This window comes from Salvelinus fontinalis, chromosome 13 (assembly GCF_029448725.1).
Source record: "Salvelinus fontinalis isolate EN_2023a chromosome 13, ASM2944872v1, whole genome shotgun sequence".
Classification (NCBI taxonomy): Eukaryota; Metazoa; Chordata; class Actinopteri; order Salmoniformes; family Salmonidae; genus Salvelinus; species Salvelinus fontinalis.
The window spans coordinates 29,721,576-29,739,122 of NC_074677.1; the positions used below are offsets into that span (position 1 = coordinate 29,721,576).

The 17,547-nt window shown below is 42.6% G+C and overlaps 2 protein-coding genes across 2 annotated transcripts; both read right to left on the bottom strand.

The window, feature by feature from the left end:
- Positions 1-1,810: 1,810 nt before the first annotated feature.
- On the bottom strand, positions 1,811-11,309 carry LOC129868397 (protein C-ets-2-like). Its single transcript, XM_055942338.1, has 10 exons — positions 11,078-11,309; positions 10,131-10,200; positions 8,590-8,710; positions 7,246-7,365; positions 6,000-6,200; positions 5,717-5,791; positions 5,061-5,264; positions 4,619-4,888; positions 4,321-4,439; positions 1,811-3,540 (listed from the first exon to the last, which is right to left on the bottom strand). The coding sequence occupies exons 2-10, from the start codon at positions 10,191-10,193 to the stop codon at positions 3,325-3,327; spliced, it is 1,389 nt and encodes a 462-aa protein (XP_055798313.1). The 5' UTR covers positions 10,194-10,200; positions 11,078-11,309; the 3' UTR covers positions 1,811-3,324.
- Positions 11,310-12,767: 1,458 nt separating this feature from the next.
- On the bottom strand, positions 12,768-16,652 carry LOC129868399 (uncharacterized). The gene is made up of 10 exons (XM_055942339.1): positions 15,916-16,652; positions 15,652-15,828; positions 15,500-15,561; positions 15,327-15,416; positions 15,198-15,239; positions 14,956-15,129; positions 14,843-14,878; positions 14,199-14,744; positions 13,806-13,917; positions 12,768-13,711 (listed from the first exon to the last, which is right to left on the bottom strand). The coding sequence occupies exons 1-7, from the start codon at positions 15,977-15,979 to the stop codon at positions 14,843-14,845; spliced, it is 645 nt and encodes a 214-aa protein (XP_055798314.1). The 5' UTR covers positions 15,980-16,652; the 3' UTR covers positions 12,768-13,711; positions 13,806-13,917; positions 14,199-14,744.
- Positions 16,653-17,547: the final 895 nt, after the last annotated feature.

Consider the following 17,547-nt stretch of genomic DNA (forward strand, 5'->3'; position numbering starts at 1 on the left):
TTAAGAAACTCCCACACATTTTGGTACTCAAAAGAAAAAGTGATCTTTAAAAACCATGGCTCTTTAATTAGCTACCCTGTCACGATCGTCGTAGGAGTGAAACCAAGGCGCAGCGTAGTATGCGTACATTCTCTTTTAATGAATGAACACTTAACAAAAACATCAAAATCAACGGACGAAACGTGAAGCTATACACATAGTGCAGACAGGCAACTAAACATAGACAAGATCCCACAAACACAAAGGGGAAATGTGACAACGATAAACAGCTGCCTCTGATTGGGAACCATAACAGGCCAACATAGACATACAAATACACCTAGATAACCCACCCAAGTCACCATCACGCCCCAACCAACACAGAGAAAAAACAGCTTACCAAAGGTGCGGACGAGGGTGCGGACTTGCTGGAGGCTCCGGACCCGGGGCCTCGTCGCTGGAGACTCCGGACCCGGGGACCGTCGCTGGAGGCTCCGGACTCGGGGACCGTCGCTGGAGGCTCCGGACCCGGGGACCGTCGCTGGAGGCTCCGGACCCGGGGACCGTCGCTGGAGGCTCCGGACCCGGGGACCGTCACTGAAGGGTCCGAACCGGGGACCGTCTCAGCAGGTTCCGGACCGGGGACCGACTCAGGAGGGCCCGGACCGTGGACCGTCGTTGGAGGTTCCGGACCGTGGCCCGTCGTTGGAGGTTCCGTACTGTGGCCCGTCGTTGGAGGTTCCGTACTGTGGCCCGTCATTGGAGGTTCCGGACTGTGGCCCGTCGTAGGAGGTTCCGGGCTGGGAACTGTCGCCGGAAGCTCTGGACTGTGGATGCGCACTGGTGACCTGATGCGTGGGACCGGTACAGGTGGCACCGGGCTGATGACACGCACCTCAGGGCGAGTGCGGAGAGGAGACACAGGACGTACTAGACTGTGGAGGCGCACTGGAGGTCTAGAGCGCAGAGCTGGCACAACCCTTCGTGACTGGATGCTCACTCCAGCCCGGCAAGTGCGGGACGCTAGCACAGGACGCACTGGGCTGTGAAGGCGCACTGGAGACCTGATGCGTGGGACCGGTACAAGTGGCACCGGGCTGATGACACGCACCTCAGGAGCGCTCTCAATGCCAGCACCTCTCTCCGGAATCTTGCGTCGAACTCCTCACTCGACTCCCTGACTGGCTCTGGTTCACTCCTCGGCTCTGCCGACTGCTCCATGTGCCCCCCCCCCCCAAATGTTTTTCTTGGGGTTGCCTCTCGTGCTTGCTCCGTTGAGCTATCTCCTCGTATCGTCGCCGTTCCGCTTTCGCTGCCTCTATCTCCTCCTTAGGACGGCGATACTCCCCGGCCTGCGTCCAGGGTCCTTTTCCATCCAGGATCTCCTCCCAAGTCCACTCCTCCTGTACACACTGCTTGGTCCATTTTTGGTGGGATCTTCTGTCACGATCGTCGTAGGAGTGAGACCAAGGCACAGCGTAGTATGCGTACATTCTCTTTTAATGAATGAACACTTAACAAAAACAACAAAATCAACGGTCGAAACGTGAAGCTATACAAATAGTGCAGATAGGCAACTAAACATAGACAAGATCCCACAGACACAAACGGGAAATGGCTGCCTAAATATGATCCCCAATCAGAGACAACGATAAACAGCTGCCTCTGATTGGTAACCATATCAGGCCACCATAGACATACAAATACACCTAGATAACCCACCCAAGTCACCATCACGCCCCAACCAACACAGAGAAAAAACAGCTTACTATGTTCAGGGCGTGACATACCCCTCTTTATATTAAGCTACCAAATGTCAATAAAAGAAACATAAAATAAAGCTTTTATTAAAATGTCAAAGCCATTTTCCATTTAAAAACCACTGAAATGCTGACAAAGTAATTTAAGTAAAGTCATTACGATGAATACACAGGTTTTTGGCATGCCGATGACATGCACATCTTTAGTTACAGCAAACAGCACAGCATGTCACGCTGCCAATTATATATTCAGAGCTTGGATGTTGTAGCAAGACCAACACTCTATTATAAAATAATGTACAATAACCCTGTTGCTTCACATGTCAGTTCAAAATGTTCTATATTATTAAGATTTCAACAACAGAATTCTTAAGATGATTTAACTTTTCATTGTTTTATACAATATCAATTAATAGAAGATTACTAAAATGATTAAGAGAACAGCATAAACACAAATGACTAGCAAGGAATAAGATCGTACCCATGCCAAAAGTATGCCATTTTTGTGTGTCTGTCATCTGTACAACAACTTGAAAAAGGCTGCTTTATCTTCTTCAGAAAATACACAGTGAATATTCATCGTATTTATAACAAGTACAGTAGTACCGATGTAATATATACACAGGGACGTTGGTACAGAATATAAAAACATACAACAAAATGGAACTATAGTTTAGAATAAACCATGTACATCCACATGTCGCTTTGGTCACATAAAAATAAATAAACAATCAATTCACAAATTTATCCCTGATAAACCTGCTACAAAAATAAATTATGATAGCTGCTACACCGTTACATTCAACCTTTAAAGCCATATTCACATGTGAATTGTGTATAACTCGCCAAACATGACAAAATATTCATATTTATAGAACACCAATTAAATAATTTCCTTTTTGATAGAGGAGAAATGCAATAGCCACAATGACTGGTATTCCAGTTGCGCTGCAAGCTGGTCAGCAGGACAATGCATTAGTAAGCACAACAGTAAAGGCAATCTTAGCTATTCCATAAAATCATGAATACATTCTCCATCAAAACTCCTATTTAAGGCGCTGGAGCCGCCACCTCAAAAGCATTCTTGTTTGGTAACCTCAAGATCATTCACAATAAGTCTAAATGTCCACTGTTCAGACTCTGTAAACACCATACTTGCTGAGTATAAAGCAAGAATGAAAAAATCAGCAAAGTTACATTGATCACCATTGTCATCTGTGCAATTAACAGCTCTCCACTTTGCAGATGGATACAGAGCTGATCCATTACAACTTGCACAATAACACTTTCACCCAGAGGGAATGCTTGATTTAAATACTGGCACCCCTCTCAATCAAAGCTTGCACAACGATGCACATTGATGGCACAAGAGCCGAGACATGAGCTGCCTCTCCAAATTAGAGATGCTCACTGTCTGCCCACCAGTGTAGCCACTATCAGTGGACATCAATCAGTGCCACCTGTTCAATGACCAGAAATTACTTTCAGATGGCCTGTACCATTAGCAACTTTTGCTAAGTTGGGGTAGTGAAGCCCCACTGGCTACATCTCCAACCCCTTCCCTTTCGATAAAACACCAGTTGGTTCAATCCTCAGTGTCAGGCTGGACCCCTAGCATGATGTGGAGCTCTTCGGCCGAGTAGCCCAGAAGATTCTGCAGGTCGCAGACGAAGCGGTACACGTATCGCTTGCCCGAGGTCTTGTGGATGATGTTCTTGTCGTAGTAGTATCGCAGGCCACGGCTCAGCTTCTCGTAGTTCATCTTGGGCTTGTTCTTCCTGCGGCCCCAGCGTCTAGCCACCTGGAGGAGGAAGGAGAGAATGATAAACACCAATGGAAAGCAGAGTCTTACACTACATCTTGATGTCTTCTGATGGCTCTTGTGTTGAAGACATTTTAGTCCTGTAAACTAGCGGTGTTGCCAATCTCGTCATACTCGTTATTGTAATTGTATCCATTTTTATCACACTTAATACTTGTAATCGGAAGGCCCGGAAGTGTGGTTTAAATGCAGGTAAAGCCTATACCACAAGTGTGGGGATATTTATTTAAGCTACTCAGTAAATACACAGACAAAAACAAACATATGTCCTCAGCAAAGTCGACAGAAATATAACTAGATTGATAGCTAGAACAACAATCACTCGCAATTCTGATTCCCACACAGTATTTGTAGAAGTGGTGTAATTTGCCCTGAGATGAGTGCCCTGAGAGAGACGGAGCCCCGCGTATGTCTGTCTGGGGAAATAAGAGCAGAGGGAGAACAGCTTTTTCTAATTCTAATTGCAGCAGGCTCAAACGATACCCCGCTCGTTTCTTACAGATGGAAGAACTAGCCAATAGTTATTTAGAGCATAAAGGGCTTCACACTGTTTGAGGGACAGAGAGATGCGTGCTGGCAGCTGACAATTACTATTTTAATTACAAAAAATACTTGTCATAATCGCATTCCGAAAATTCTCCACATCCGTTGCGATACTCTTTTTGTCAGAGTACTCGGTACACCCCTAATGTAAACCCTTGTGGCTATCTCCCCCACAACCTGATATACACATACTGTTTGAGGCCAATTGACACTCACCTCATCTGGGTCAGTGAGTTTGAACTCCCAGCCGTCTCCCGTCCAGCTGATGATGGCCTGACAACTCTTATCAGTCAGGAGCTCCAGCAGGAACTGCCACAGCTGGATAGGACCGCTTCCTGTTGAGAGGAAAAAAGAGGCATAGGAGTCAGACGGCGATCAAAAGGCATAATTTGTGTATACACAACTGTAGTGTACTGTTTTGAACTGGAGTTGAAACTGGGGTTGACAGAGAGATAGATAGTATTTCATACAAGATGAGCTGGGTTTGACTGTGTCAGCGGGTTCATAAACTCACCAGTGAAGCCAGCCAGCACGGCAGCAGGTATGACAGGCTTTCCCAGTTCCACAGGCTCGTTCCTCTCCTGGAGGTAGTCCTTGAAGGATAGGCCCTGATTCCCCAGGCTCAGGGTGCTGCTGTTGCACTCGTCCTCAAAGCTGTCGTGGGACGGCACCCTCTGGTTGTCCGCCAGGGAAGACTGGCTACCCCAGGATTGCAGCATGGACTCTGGCCCCTCAAAGCTGTCCATGCTCTCCAATGAACACAAACTCTGGTCCTGGGACGAGACTGTGGATAAACAAAGCACAGAGATGGTTAGTTCAACTGAAACACGTTAAGGAACTATCACTGAATTCAAATATCTGTTGGGAATCACTTACATGTGATCCCTTGGAAAATGAACACTAATGAATTAACATTGATTAATAGCTTCTAGACAACAGTGAGTTGGCCTACTCACAGGCTTTGCAGAGTTGTCCTGCGTCTGGGTTGCTCCTGATGTAGCTGACGTTGACCGTGCTCAGTTGGGGCTTAGAGAACATGGAGAACTCCTGATCTCGGGTCAGCAGGGTAGTCTTGTCCGCAGTCTCAAACAGTTCTTTCAGCAGACTACCGCTGTTGTCAGGCACCTGCAGGGCACACTGGGTTTCCTCCAGACTGAAGCCTGTAGAAAGAGAACATATGCCCACTTAGCTCATCTCATCACACCCACCCCTCAGACACCTCTTTGGACAGCTTAAAGGCACAGTGCGGTCAAAAGCGTGATTTTTCTATGTTTTATATATATTTCCACACTGAGGTTGGAATAGTGATACCACTAGACAGTAAATTAGTTAATAGGCCAATAAAAAAAGTTTCTAACCTCTCTCTCTTTCCCCTCCCAACTCAGACCACTGCCAGACAGTTTATTTTTGACAATTTTAATTGAAAACAATCACAGTAAAGTACTTAATTGTTAGCCAGAAATGATTTGATATTGAGATTTTTTTAAATGTCTGAATTGGGCCATTAAGGCTTCTGTTCAAATGAAGCTGAAGCCAAACTGTTTTGTCTATCTGATGTTTACCTGGATTTGAACCCACTGGAGCTCTGTTTGTTTTTCTAATGGACACTCACCAACAGAGCTCATCCAGTTGGTTACTGAGGGCACAACACTGCTGAGGCTTTTGGATTCTTCTCTCTCTTGACATTCTGGAAGAAAACGGAAGATAAAGTCAGGAACTGTCAGAAATACTGTTATTTGATTTTAGCGTGTATCATTTAGCCAAAGGGTACAGTAATTCTACAGAATAAAGAAACCCTTTCCACCCGAATACAAAACAAACTGATGACTCCACCTATTCTTTCTCCCATCTTCCTTCCACACAAACACCATCTGACTAAAAAGTTCCACTGTTACCTTTCATCATCTGGTCCAGGTGCTCCCACAGGATGTCGCCCACAAAGTCTGGGGCCAGGTCCAGGAAGCTCTCCTTGCCAAGGTCACACAGCTCCTGGCCGTTCATGTCAAACTTAAAGAAGTGGACGTTGGCCAGGCTGAACTCACTGGCTGCCCAATGGAGCCACTGCATCACGTGCTGCTTGGTCCACTTATGGGGGTCTGTGAAAGCGAGAAAGAAAAAAGATATGGCTTAATATACAGTCATTTTAAATTACTAAAAAGTTCATGCACAATTCCATGGAAACCTCACCAAAATACACCAGCCTTTGTCTTGATTTGACTTAATTAGGCTTACTTTTAATGATTAAGGGACAGGCAAAATGTTTTACCAAATCTCAATTTTTGATGTAAATGGCATGTTATTGAAGAGTCCAGAGTTTTCAAGAGAACTTGAAGAGTTTTTTTGATTTCACTTGGTTTTGAGAAACTTACCCCACCAGCAATAGACTTCATTATTGCTTGTTCTGCAGTATGGATAAACATGAACAAATAAGTAATTTTCGAAACGGGCGATACTTTTCTGTGTGTGAGCATTTATGTATTTTTTGGTTCCCATTGTGGTGACACGAGAAATGAGAAAGCATGTGCATGCTCGCACACGGAAAAGTATCGCCCGAGTCCAATTAAATGGGATATAAAGTTGCGGATAAAGTTCAGAATTACACAATTTCATGTGTACAACATCTAAAGACCTGCATCACTATGCTGAGAGCGTTGCCATTTCTAAAAGGACATATTTGGGTGTTTTTGGAGCCTTGGTTCATGTTTATCTGTGGCCCCCATCCTGCAGAACGAGCAATGAGGAAGTCTATTGCTGGTGGGGAGCTCTCTTTCTCCAAACCAAGTGAAATCGCAAAAAAAGTGTCTGGACACTTCTATAATATGCTATTTACATAAAAAATAGAGATTTGGTTAAAAAAGGTGAACCTGTCCTTTAAAGAGGGGGGGGGGGGTGACTTAAACACTCAACAAGTGGGAAAATGTCATACAAACATGGTGTTAACGAGTAAGAATCAGGAGCTAATATATTGTGGAGGCTGGACTGAGTGCAAAGCTTTCGAAATGAGCCCAAAATGACTGACCTCCAATCCAGTTCAAAATTAGCTAGGAAATGAGCAAATTGTCATCCTTGTAGAAAACATTTCAATAGAAATGAAGAAAAAGGGAGGACAATGAGATTGAGCAGGTGTAGAAAGTGACTCACTGTTGGAGATGCCACAGCAGCGTTGGACCTTGGAGAAGCCACTGAAGCTGTCCTTCAAGGCCTGACTCATCACTGCCTTACTGCACGGGGTCAAAAGTGGAACAGAGCAAGGGCCCATGTCTGGAGAGTTTACAAAAACAAATGTTTGATTAATCTATTAATCAACCTTTCTAGACCTTTCTTATGTAATAACATTGCTTTAACAGTGTCATAATTGTTTTAAAACCCAAATCAGTCAAAAACGCGCTTTTCCTTTGTGCCTGCGTGCATGATTACACATATATGAGCAGGGTTTACTGTCAATGCTATGAGAACAATGAGTTCTATCTGTATAATAACCTCTATTGCGCAACACAAACCACAAGTTGGTGTGATCGCAACACAATAGGCAGGTCTGTCAATGCAAACAAGAATGAACACTGTACAGTATGCCACTGCCTAATACTGTTCATAGTTGATCCAGCTCCAAATTGACTGTACACTACTCTGTTTTGTGCACACTAACAACTGCCTTAAAACACTACTCATACATATACAAACTCAAAAATAAAGTTACATTTAAAGGCCCAGTGCAGCCAAAACTGTGATTTCCCTGTGTTTTATATACATTTACACACTATGAGGTTAGAATAATACTGTGAAATTTTGAAAATGATGACGATGCACTTTTAGTGCAAGAGCTGTTTGAAAAGAGCGCCTAAAATGTTAGTCTGTTTAGGTAGGATGGAGTTTTGGCATGCCTGGTGACATCACCAGGTGTTTAGTTAGTTAATAGACCAATAAGAAAGAGGTCCAAACCTCTCTGCCAATAAAAGCTAGTTTTCAGTTTTCCCCTCCCTACTCAGACCACTCCCAGCTTAATTCTTGCTTGAGAAATTGCTGTTTGCAAAGAAGCTATTTTTATTTAATTTGAATTCAAAACAATCACAGTAAGGTACCTAATTGTTACCCAGTAATGATTTAATATTGAGATTGAAAAAACCCCCAGCTGCATTGGGCCTTATAAAAAAATCTAAATAGGGTTCAGACAGTTTAAATGGGCTAGCTACCATGGAACCGGATGAGAGATTGATTAACAAAGTTGGGGTTATGGATAATTGTTGACCACAAATAAACACCTGTTTTTCTGTTAATCATTAATTAAAACAGTTTGTATGCAAGCAATCAGTTGAACTACATTGTTAACTTTGTCACCTCATGTCTCGCAAATAATCTTCCTAATAGGGTTTGGTCTAACTTTGGCCTGGGGTGATTAGTTGGTATTGGTGTTATGAAAGTGTTTTGGTGTAAAGTAGAGGACTAGAGTGATGTGGCACTCGTTGGTAGGTTGTGGTGGTGGCGTACCATGTGAGACAAGGTTGAGGCCAGAGGGCACCTCCTGAAAAGACTGCTCATCATCTGAGGGGAGGAAGTATCCCGAGAACAGAGACATGGGATCTTCAAAAAGGTCAAACGCTGCCTGCCGCTGTGGAGGACAAACACATAAGAAACAACATACTGTTAGTTTAATTTAAAAGACACAAAACATGTATTTTGCCTGATGATTTGAGAAAGCCCCATTCTACTGTATGTCTACATAATTGGATATATTAGGTGAGCCAAGTATAGCCCTGAACAGATGACCAACACCTGATCACTCACAGATACTGTGAGTGAAATACCTTATTCACTTCTTTAGACGGAGTCACATAAAGTGAGATAAAAGACAAAAGATAACAGAGCAGGCAAAAGCAATGACAGAAAAAACTCTGTATGTGGGCACTCCCTTTCAGTAGAGCCAATCTGTCATCATTAGTCAAACACATCAGGCCTTTCTCATTCTCCCAGCTAAGCCTGGCCCTGAACCGCTGGGAGAGGATGACCATACATAGTCTTCCTGTTCCGTAGCAGAACTAGAAACTCCCTTGGAGCAGCTGGCAGCAGTTCAGCTATGAGGGTTTATAACACAGCGTAGGCTGCTGCTTTTTGAGAAAAAAAACTCTACCCCCTCCTCCCTCTATCCTTCTCTCTCCCTTTTCACTCTCTCTCGTTCCCCCTCTTCAAATGAGGTTAGACAAACCAGGCTCTTCTTCACAATTCTATTAGCTAAAAACAAGCCCTTTTTAAGATGAGCTCTGTTTGAATCGGCACTGTACCCATCTCAGCATTAGCCCTTTACAGATGCTGATGAGACTTCTTATGACGTTATACAACCAAGCCGCACATGAAACCTTAACAAATCATTAGGACATCGATAGTAAAGATGTACGCTAAAGTGCCATTTGTGCGCCTGTCTAATACTGTAAGGCACAATGATTTTTTATTCAAATAACTCCCCACAAAACACCATCCTTTTTATCTATAAACTGTTTAATGATTTGTCTATTTATTTGGCCTTAGAAAAGGTAGGCTGGCACAAACAGGGCCCTCAATGTCTCGAGAGCATTTTTCCTGCTAGTTACCAAGGGGACTAATTGAGTTAATGGCAGTAGAGAAGGTGGAAAGACTTCGAGCCTCTCCTCCATCAGCTCCCCAATTATCTTCACATTTAATATGCCTGGCTTTGTCCTCTTTCCTTTCCTTTATTATTTTATGGTTAAAGTTATGGGGCGAAGAATAGCAGACTCAAGTATGCTGCAACACACAGGATTTAACAATAAATCTCTGCTGATATTTGATATTTGGAATCCGTGCTTTCTTAACTCCTCAATAGCCTTGAGTGAATGTTGCTCCAATTCCAGTACTGGAGAGCTATTGGGTGTGCAGGATTTTGATCCAGCCTTGCAGTATCCGTTGTGATACAGTAGTCCTATATCTACTATACACAACTCCATCTCCAGCACTACGATGTATGCGATTTTCCTACTTATCTACTGTATTAGTGGCACAGCCTTGTGAAGTCTCACCTTGAGGCTGGAGCGATAGCCAGTGGACAAGGGGGCCACTTGGTCCATGCTGAGGTCACACATCAGTAATCTTCAGGTAAATTACAGAGAGAAACTTTATGAGCAACACTAATACACATCAGTAATGACATCACACTGAATGGACATTTGTATGATACTGTATCTGTCTCTGAGGGTTGTAATACGTTTCTCTACAATGACAATGAATTCACATGCAACCTATAGATCAACTGTTCTCCTAAATAGCAACAACAAAATGTGCAATGTATAAATATGAGTATATTACAATGTCTTATTTTATACTGAGCACATAATGGCTTAATAGAGCCTAAATTGTGTTAGGCTATTACATTATATAAATAAAGCCTGCACATTGAATTCAATATCCTAATGCATTGGCACACTTTCCAAAGCAACCTGAACACTATTGAATAAATAGGCTATTGATTTGGCTAGTTTGGGGAACTACTTACACATGTTAAAAATATTTATGTTTTACATTAGGCCAACAATTTCACACACACTATCACTATGACATCACGAATGGCTGAGACAGAAAAATAGCATAATTCTCTGATTGGTCACAAGTTTAATCGGTCCCCGAAATGATTCAAGGCCTCTCATGGTAGGGGAGGGTGGTCCTTCATATTAGATTAGCGGCCACACATTCAATAGTGATTCCATTGACATAGCCATGTTGAATAATTCGTAAAGATATATTTAATATCAGTGATAAATTAATCATTACCCCAATTTAAATAATATTTCGCATAGCCCACAAGGCATGGAATGGGATTTACCTTTGGTTATTATTCCACCAGAAACAATTATCGCAAATGTCATGTAGAACAGAAACATACTATTCAGGAAAGCAGTACAGAGTCAAATGCCACATTGTCTGAGAATAGATCAAAGAACAAGAGAAGAGACACAAATCAGGGACCTACCTGTTGAATTGATCGGCTGTTCTTCAAAACAGCAACAGTGTAACGTTAAATTGTATTCCTTTTCGATATTGAATAATTATCCTATTCAGTGTTGTATGTGCGCAAGCCTATTCTGTATTTTAGTATTTGTACCTCCCAGATACACTGACCAGTATAAAATCAAAACAATGCACAGCCTTGTTTCTTCGTGTGTGCTTGACGAGTGTATCTAGGCAATGAGGAAGTGCAGCTTTTTCTTTTCTGTTTTCATTGAGCGCTGTGTAGCTCAGTGGGAGGAGCGTGTAGTAAGCAATGGGAAATGATCATAGTGAAACATATTCAACGCGCTTTACCGCATGTAAACAGTGTTGCAGTTCTGTCATAATAAAACATTTATTAACGCTGAAAACGTGCAGAAGCCAAGCAACTCTGACGCACTTATCCAGAAATATTGTCAGGGATGAATGCTGATCGAAATCACACTCAGCTCAGTAATTCATAATAGCCTATTGTGGAATGGCCCTGTCAATCTTATACTTTGAGGGTTCAAAGGCAGTGCGACTTGAGAATAAATAAAAAATATGAGAAAAGTTTCCTCAAGGATATTAACCAACAGTAATATTTTTGTTCACTGATATGTTTCAGCCCAGATCCAAAACATTGGCCAAAGAAAGATCAGGAAGTTATAGAACAAGAACATTAAGAATGGCCTGATTATTTTGTGTTGGTCTATTTACTAATCTTTATGTCACAGCATTTCCCATCATGTCTGCATGAGTGGATACCTCCATCCCTAAATGATACAGTGTAAATGACATTGACTGTTGACACATCCTCCCAGACACACAACTGTGGGGGACAATGCCTGGAAAAAAGAGAGATGTACAGTGTGTGATGAAGTGTCACTCTTTATTCTCACCTCGACCACGAGAAAGACGGTAGGTATAGACCACCTACTACAAGTGAATCAGTGAATAGGGTGTATCCGTATTGTAAAAAGTGCCCTCCCCACTACTTTCAGTCAAATGTAGTTGAGAACTCTTCCAGAGGTGTGTAATTTGGTAAACCTCATTGTGATTGGTGGGGCTTTGCTCTTTTGTTCTCTATTGCTCCTCAAGCAAAGGGGAGACCGATGACATCAGAAATTCTCATCAGACCTGGGGCCTGTTGCACAAAACTAGGATAAGGGATTAAGCCAGGATATCTTGGTGATCCTGGCTCAATTGATCCGTAATCCGGTTGCACTAAAGATGGATAGGGGGCAGGAGGATATGTTATGGTATAAATTACCATGGAGATTTATTCTGTGGAGCTAGCCTGCTCCAGACCAGGCTAAATTCCAGGATCTATTTAATCTCATCCCTAATGTCAGTCAGCAGTCACCACAAATGGAAACCAAGTTATTTCACTGCTCACTATACATTGTTATCACATATAACTAGACCCACTGTCATTATTTAAACGTTTGTGATCATTAATTTCAATGATTTTGGATAAAAAATAATTTTTAGATGATGTTGCTATCATTAGATAATTTACAGTTTCCCATAGACTATAAGGCTATATATAAAATGATAGAATATTAGGGCCACAGAGGGGAAAAAAACACAAGTAATAATATTGTAACCAGTTGTTTTAAAGGAGGACAGTTGTTAAAATGACAGATGTGGGGCATTTCGTGAAATTGTACTACAGTATGGTTTCATAAACAAAGACATGCTGATGTGCCAGAATATTAAGTATCACATTGTCATAAGTATCAAAACTGTAAAAACAATATGTAGCTTTTCTGCAGAAAGAACCAGCCTCAAATTTATGACTTTATCCTTTTTCTTCAGTGTGGCCCTAGTACTCTGTCATATAAACAAATACACATTCCATATGAATATAAAAACACAATGTGTAACATTATGTTCCTTTATTGAATAAGGACAAAACAAAGCAGGTAAACCATCAGCTCCTTTCGAAACTGAAGTCACAGTGACTCTACAAGATGGAAAGCACAGAATCCAAGCATATTATACAAAATGATACATACACATTCAAAGGTCTGTATATAACACACCCTGCATGTCTGCACACTAAAATAAATGCAGGACAAATCCATACACATCAACTGAACAGACAAATGAATGGATGCAGTAGCCTCCCTGCAGCCTTGTATTACACACAGTATACCGCACAAACATCATAAGAGGCCAAATTCGTAAAAAAACGAACCCAAAAAAAAACAAATTCCTCTGCCACCGCAGAACATATTTAACCAAAATTGAAAGCACACATACTAACTAAAATAATTCAACACATATTGGTCCCTCAGCAGCCGACCACTGTCGTCATCAGGGAAGATTGCCGGATTGTCCCAGTCCATGGCTGGTGGCACTCTGGGGGCCCTCTCCTTCCTCAGGCAGGCCACATTGTGGAGGACAGCACAAGCCACAGTAATATCACATGCCCTAACAGGGCTGACCCTTAATTTGTGAAGGCAGTGAAAGCGTGCCTTCAGGAGGCCAAAGGTCATTTCAACTCTGGCCCTGGTCCTGGCATGGGCATGGTTGTAGGCCTGCTGTGCTTCCTGGGGGTCTGTGAAAGGTGTCAGGAGAAAAGGCTGGCAGCCATACCCCCTGTCTCCCAGCAACACACCAGAGCATTCACCTGTAAACACAAAATCTCATCATTACTACCTCATAAACACAGTGATATTCTTGACACAGCCATGATGGTTATAAATAGGGGTTGTGTGGCTTACCTTGTGATAGGCACTGATAGATTTCAGAGGCCCGAAAGATTCTGGAGTCATGGACTGAGCCAGGCCATTTTGCCACAACATTGCTGATCACACAGTCAGCATTGCACACCATCTGAAATCATAAGATGAGGAATATTACACCAATCAATGCACATCACTGGCAATGCAGAGTGTTCGTCAATGGACAATATCAAAAAGTTATGTTCACCTGAACATTAATGCTGTGAAAGGATTTCCTATTCACAAAATCGGCCTCATGGGCACCTGAGGGGGCTTTTATCCTTATGTGTGTGCAGTCCACTGCACCAATGACATTGGGGAAACCTGTCACACAAAGTAATGAGTATCCTACTATGTGTTAACAGTTGTCCTGTAATTTGTAGATCCTCTTACCTGCAATCCTATAGAACTCCTCTTTGATGTCACAGAGTCTTCTGTGGCCAGGGAAGGAGATGAAGACATCTGCTAATGCTTTGATAGCCAGACACACTCCTTATTGTGCGGCAAATTGTGGCCTTGTTCAGCATCCCCCACTGAGTACAGGAAGGCTCCACTAGCAAAAAAGCACAAGGCCACACAAACCATTTGCTCCACACTCAGTGCATGGCTCCGTGCAGTGCGGTGCTTAATCCTGGGACCCAGTAGTCTGCATAGATACCTGATGCCATCTGCAGAAAACCTGTATCTTTCATATAGATGGTCATCAGGGAAGGCCAGTGGGTCCAACCGGTCCCTGAAGACCCTTTCTCGCCTGAAGGCTCTCCTCAGCACAAGTGCTTCTTCATCCACCACATCTCGCACGAATGGGCATGCCATTGTCAGAGCAGAAAGGAACACACAATTTTGGGCCTTCATATAGGCTAGTGGCCACACCTGGTGCTGGGGGGGGTGGGCAAAAGAGGGCGATGCCTTATAACGATGACTTGGTTGTACTGATTGCTGGGAAAATAAAAAAAAACTTAGAAAGATGCCACCGTCCTGTGTGCTCACAATAAGAGCTCATATGTCATGGCTCACTTGACTTTACGAGAATATACCTAATTTTTATTTTGAGCTGTGTCATCTTCTTGGAGCTGGGGGAGGAAAGAAAAATAATGATTAATACATTTGTGTTACAGTTAGCATACAGTGTACATTGAAGGCATCTCACCTCCCTCTCAAGTTTTTTTATTTCAAGGTCCAGTTTCCTAATTGTCCTCTTTTTTATTTCGGACTCCAGTGCAAGATTTTCCATCTTTTTCTTCTTGTACTGAATGTCTATGTCTGCCAGTTCTATTTGGCGCCGGAGGTGGTTGCCATACAACTTTCTGATAGCTTGTGAGCTCTGTGAACACAATACAATTAGCGCAGCTGGAATTTGGCAGGATGTGGTGTCCTTTTATTAATACGCACTATGTTGCCAGGCTGGTTTTCCCACTTTATAGCATCTGGGTCCTGTAAAAGAAATTAGATTTTTTGATTTTGATGAGGACTCCTCACCATTGTAGAGTAAATAGTACTTTCACAGTCTTAACATGATACCTCATGCCTTCTGGAATCCAGAGAGATGGTCTCCTCCTCATCATCGTCGTCTCCATCATGTGCTGTTGCTGCTGCACTGGGGCCTTCACCCTATCACATTTAAATCGGATTCATATTGAAGCTAGTAGACAAGACATGCCAGGCCTACAGTATGCCTTTGATGGAGTACTCACTGGATCAGCATCGTCTGGTGCTTGTGCTGGTGGCTCTAACAGGAACACAGTGCTGCCAGACACTGCAAGGCAATAGGTAAACCAAAGTCAGACAGTCCAAATTGATTCAATATGAATGTGGTTGTATCCCATGTAGAGATGGAAGGACATACCTTGAATGAAGCGGGTGGCATCTTGGGAGGAACCTATGCTCGTCTCTTTCCCCCCAGGGATCCCCTCTAAGACGGGCCTGCCTTTATTTAGCTCCAAGGCCATGTCCTCTGCTGGGGTAAGGTCAGCCTTTGGTGACCCACCACCCATGCCTTGTCTGTGGGTATTCTTTTTCACTGCTAAAACAGTACAGACAATGTGTGAGCAGGCCCCTTCTGGGTACAATATATGCTTGTGCTTTGTTAAATATTAGTCAGGGACCATACCATTCTGCAGAATGTTCTTGTATTTGATTTTGACCTGCTGCCATGTCCGTTTTGGCCCGTTCATGTTTAATCTACACACACACACACACACACACACACATTTAATGGAGTCACATTGCAAAAAATTACTTGGTATTTTTGTCTTGTTTTCAGTAAAAATATCAAAAAATGTATCATAGCTTTATACAGTGTGATGGAGTTACTTTACACAATTTCACTCATATCTGCAGTGCATTTCAATTAAATTTAACCGTTTCATAATTACAGTACAACTGCATTTTTGGAGATGTGAATTAAATATTTGAATTGTAATTGTGATGTTTCAACGGAGCGGTGACTGTGTAATTGTGCACTACTTACGCATTCAGGCGGTCTGCAATACTTTGCCACGCTTTTTCTCTTTGCTTTATCACTGTGGCGGTGTTGCCTTTCTTCTTAATTATATCTTTTACCTCCTCGTATGCCTCCATGAGGATTTGTGCTTCCGACGGGGAAAAGTACGCGGCTCTAGTTGCCATGGTAAATCAGTTAATCTGTGATATGTGGCGGGGTCTATTTGAGTGAGCCGTGAGCGCGCACCTATCCAGGATTGGTTTCACCTGGTTTAATGAATCCGTGTCTGCTCATCCTGGCTTGGTCTTTGTGCAACCAATTAAGCCTGGACGCACATGTTTTGGCTTCATTGAGCTCAGCTGAGTCATTTATCCCGGATGTCTTAATTCTACTTTTGTGCAACAGGCCCCAACTCTTTGAATGCCCTTCACCTTGAAGTTTTTTGATGAAAACATGTTTTTTTACCCTTTAGTGTGTGTAATTTACTGTATTTATACTTGGGATATCGCTTTTCAACAATAAAAGTTACAAAATCGCTGGAGGACTTCTTTAAATGAAACCCTTTGGAGAGAAGTTTTAGATTAGTAAAGTTTCAATTTCCAAGCTTGGTTGAGAAGGTTGTGTTTTGATTTGTAACAATGAACCTCAAAATTTGCTGTAATTATTTTGAATCGTGTAGTATTTGTACATGTCAGTCTGTTGGACACATGCAGTATCTAGCATGGTTCTACAGGCCATGGACCATTTTCATCAACATAAAGTATATCAGTGCCACGATCGTCTTCGGGTGAAAGAGAGGACCAAGGTGCAGCGTGATATAAATACATCTTCTTTTTATTTGAAGATGAAACGAACACTAATACAAACTAGACAAAACAACAAACGATCGTGAAGCTACAAAACGAAAGTGCAGCCACAAGCAACTAACGTCACGACATAGACAATTACCCACAACCTACCTAATGAATATGGCTGCCTAAATATGGCTCCCAATCAGAGACAACGATAGACAGCTGTCTCTAATTGAGAACCAATCTAGGCAACCATAGACTTACATGAACACCTACAATGAACACAACCCCATGAACTCTACAAACACCCCCTAGACAATACAAACACCCTAGACGAGACAAAAACACACAAACATCTCCCATGTCACACCCTGACCTAACTAAAATAATAAAGAAAACAAAGATAACTAAGGCCAGGGCGTGACAATCAGGTGTTTAGTCAGTTCTATCTCTATGTGTGGAATGCGTTGACACATTTCAATCCATTTGGAGGATGGGGTACATCTTT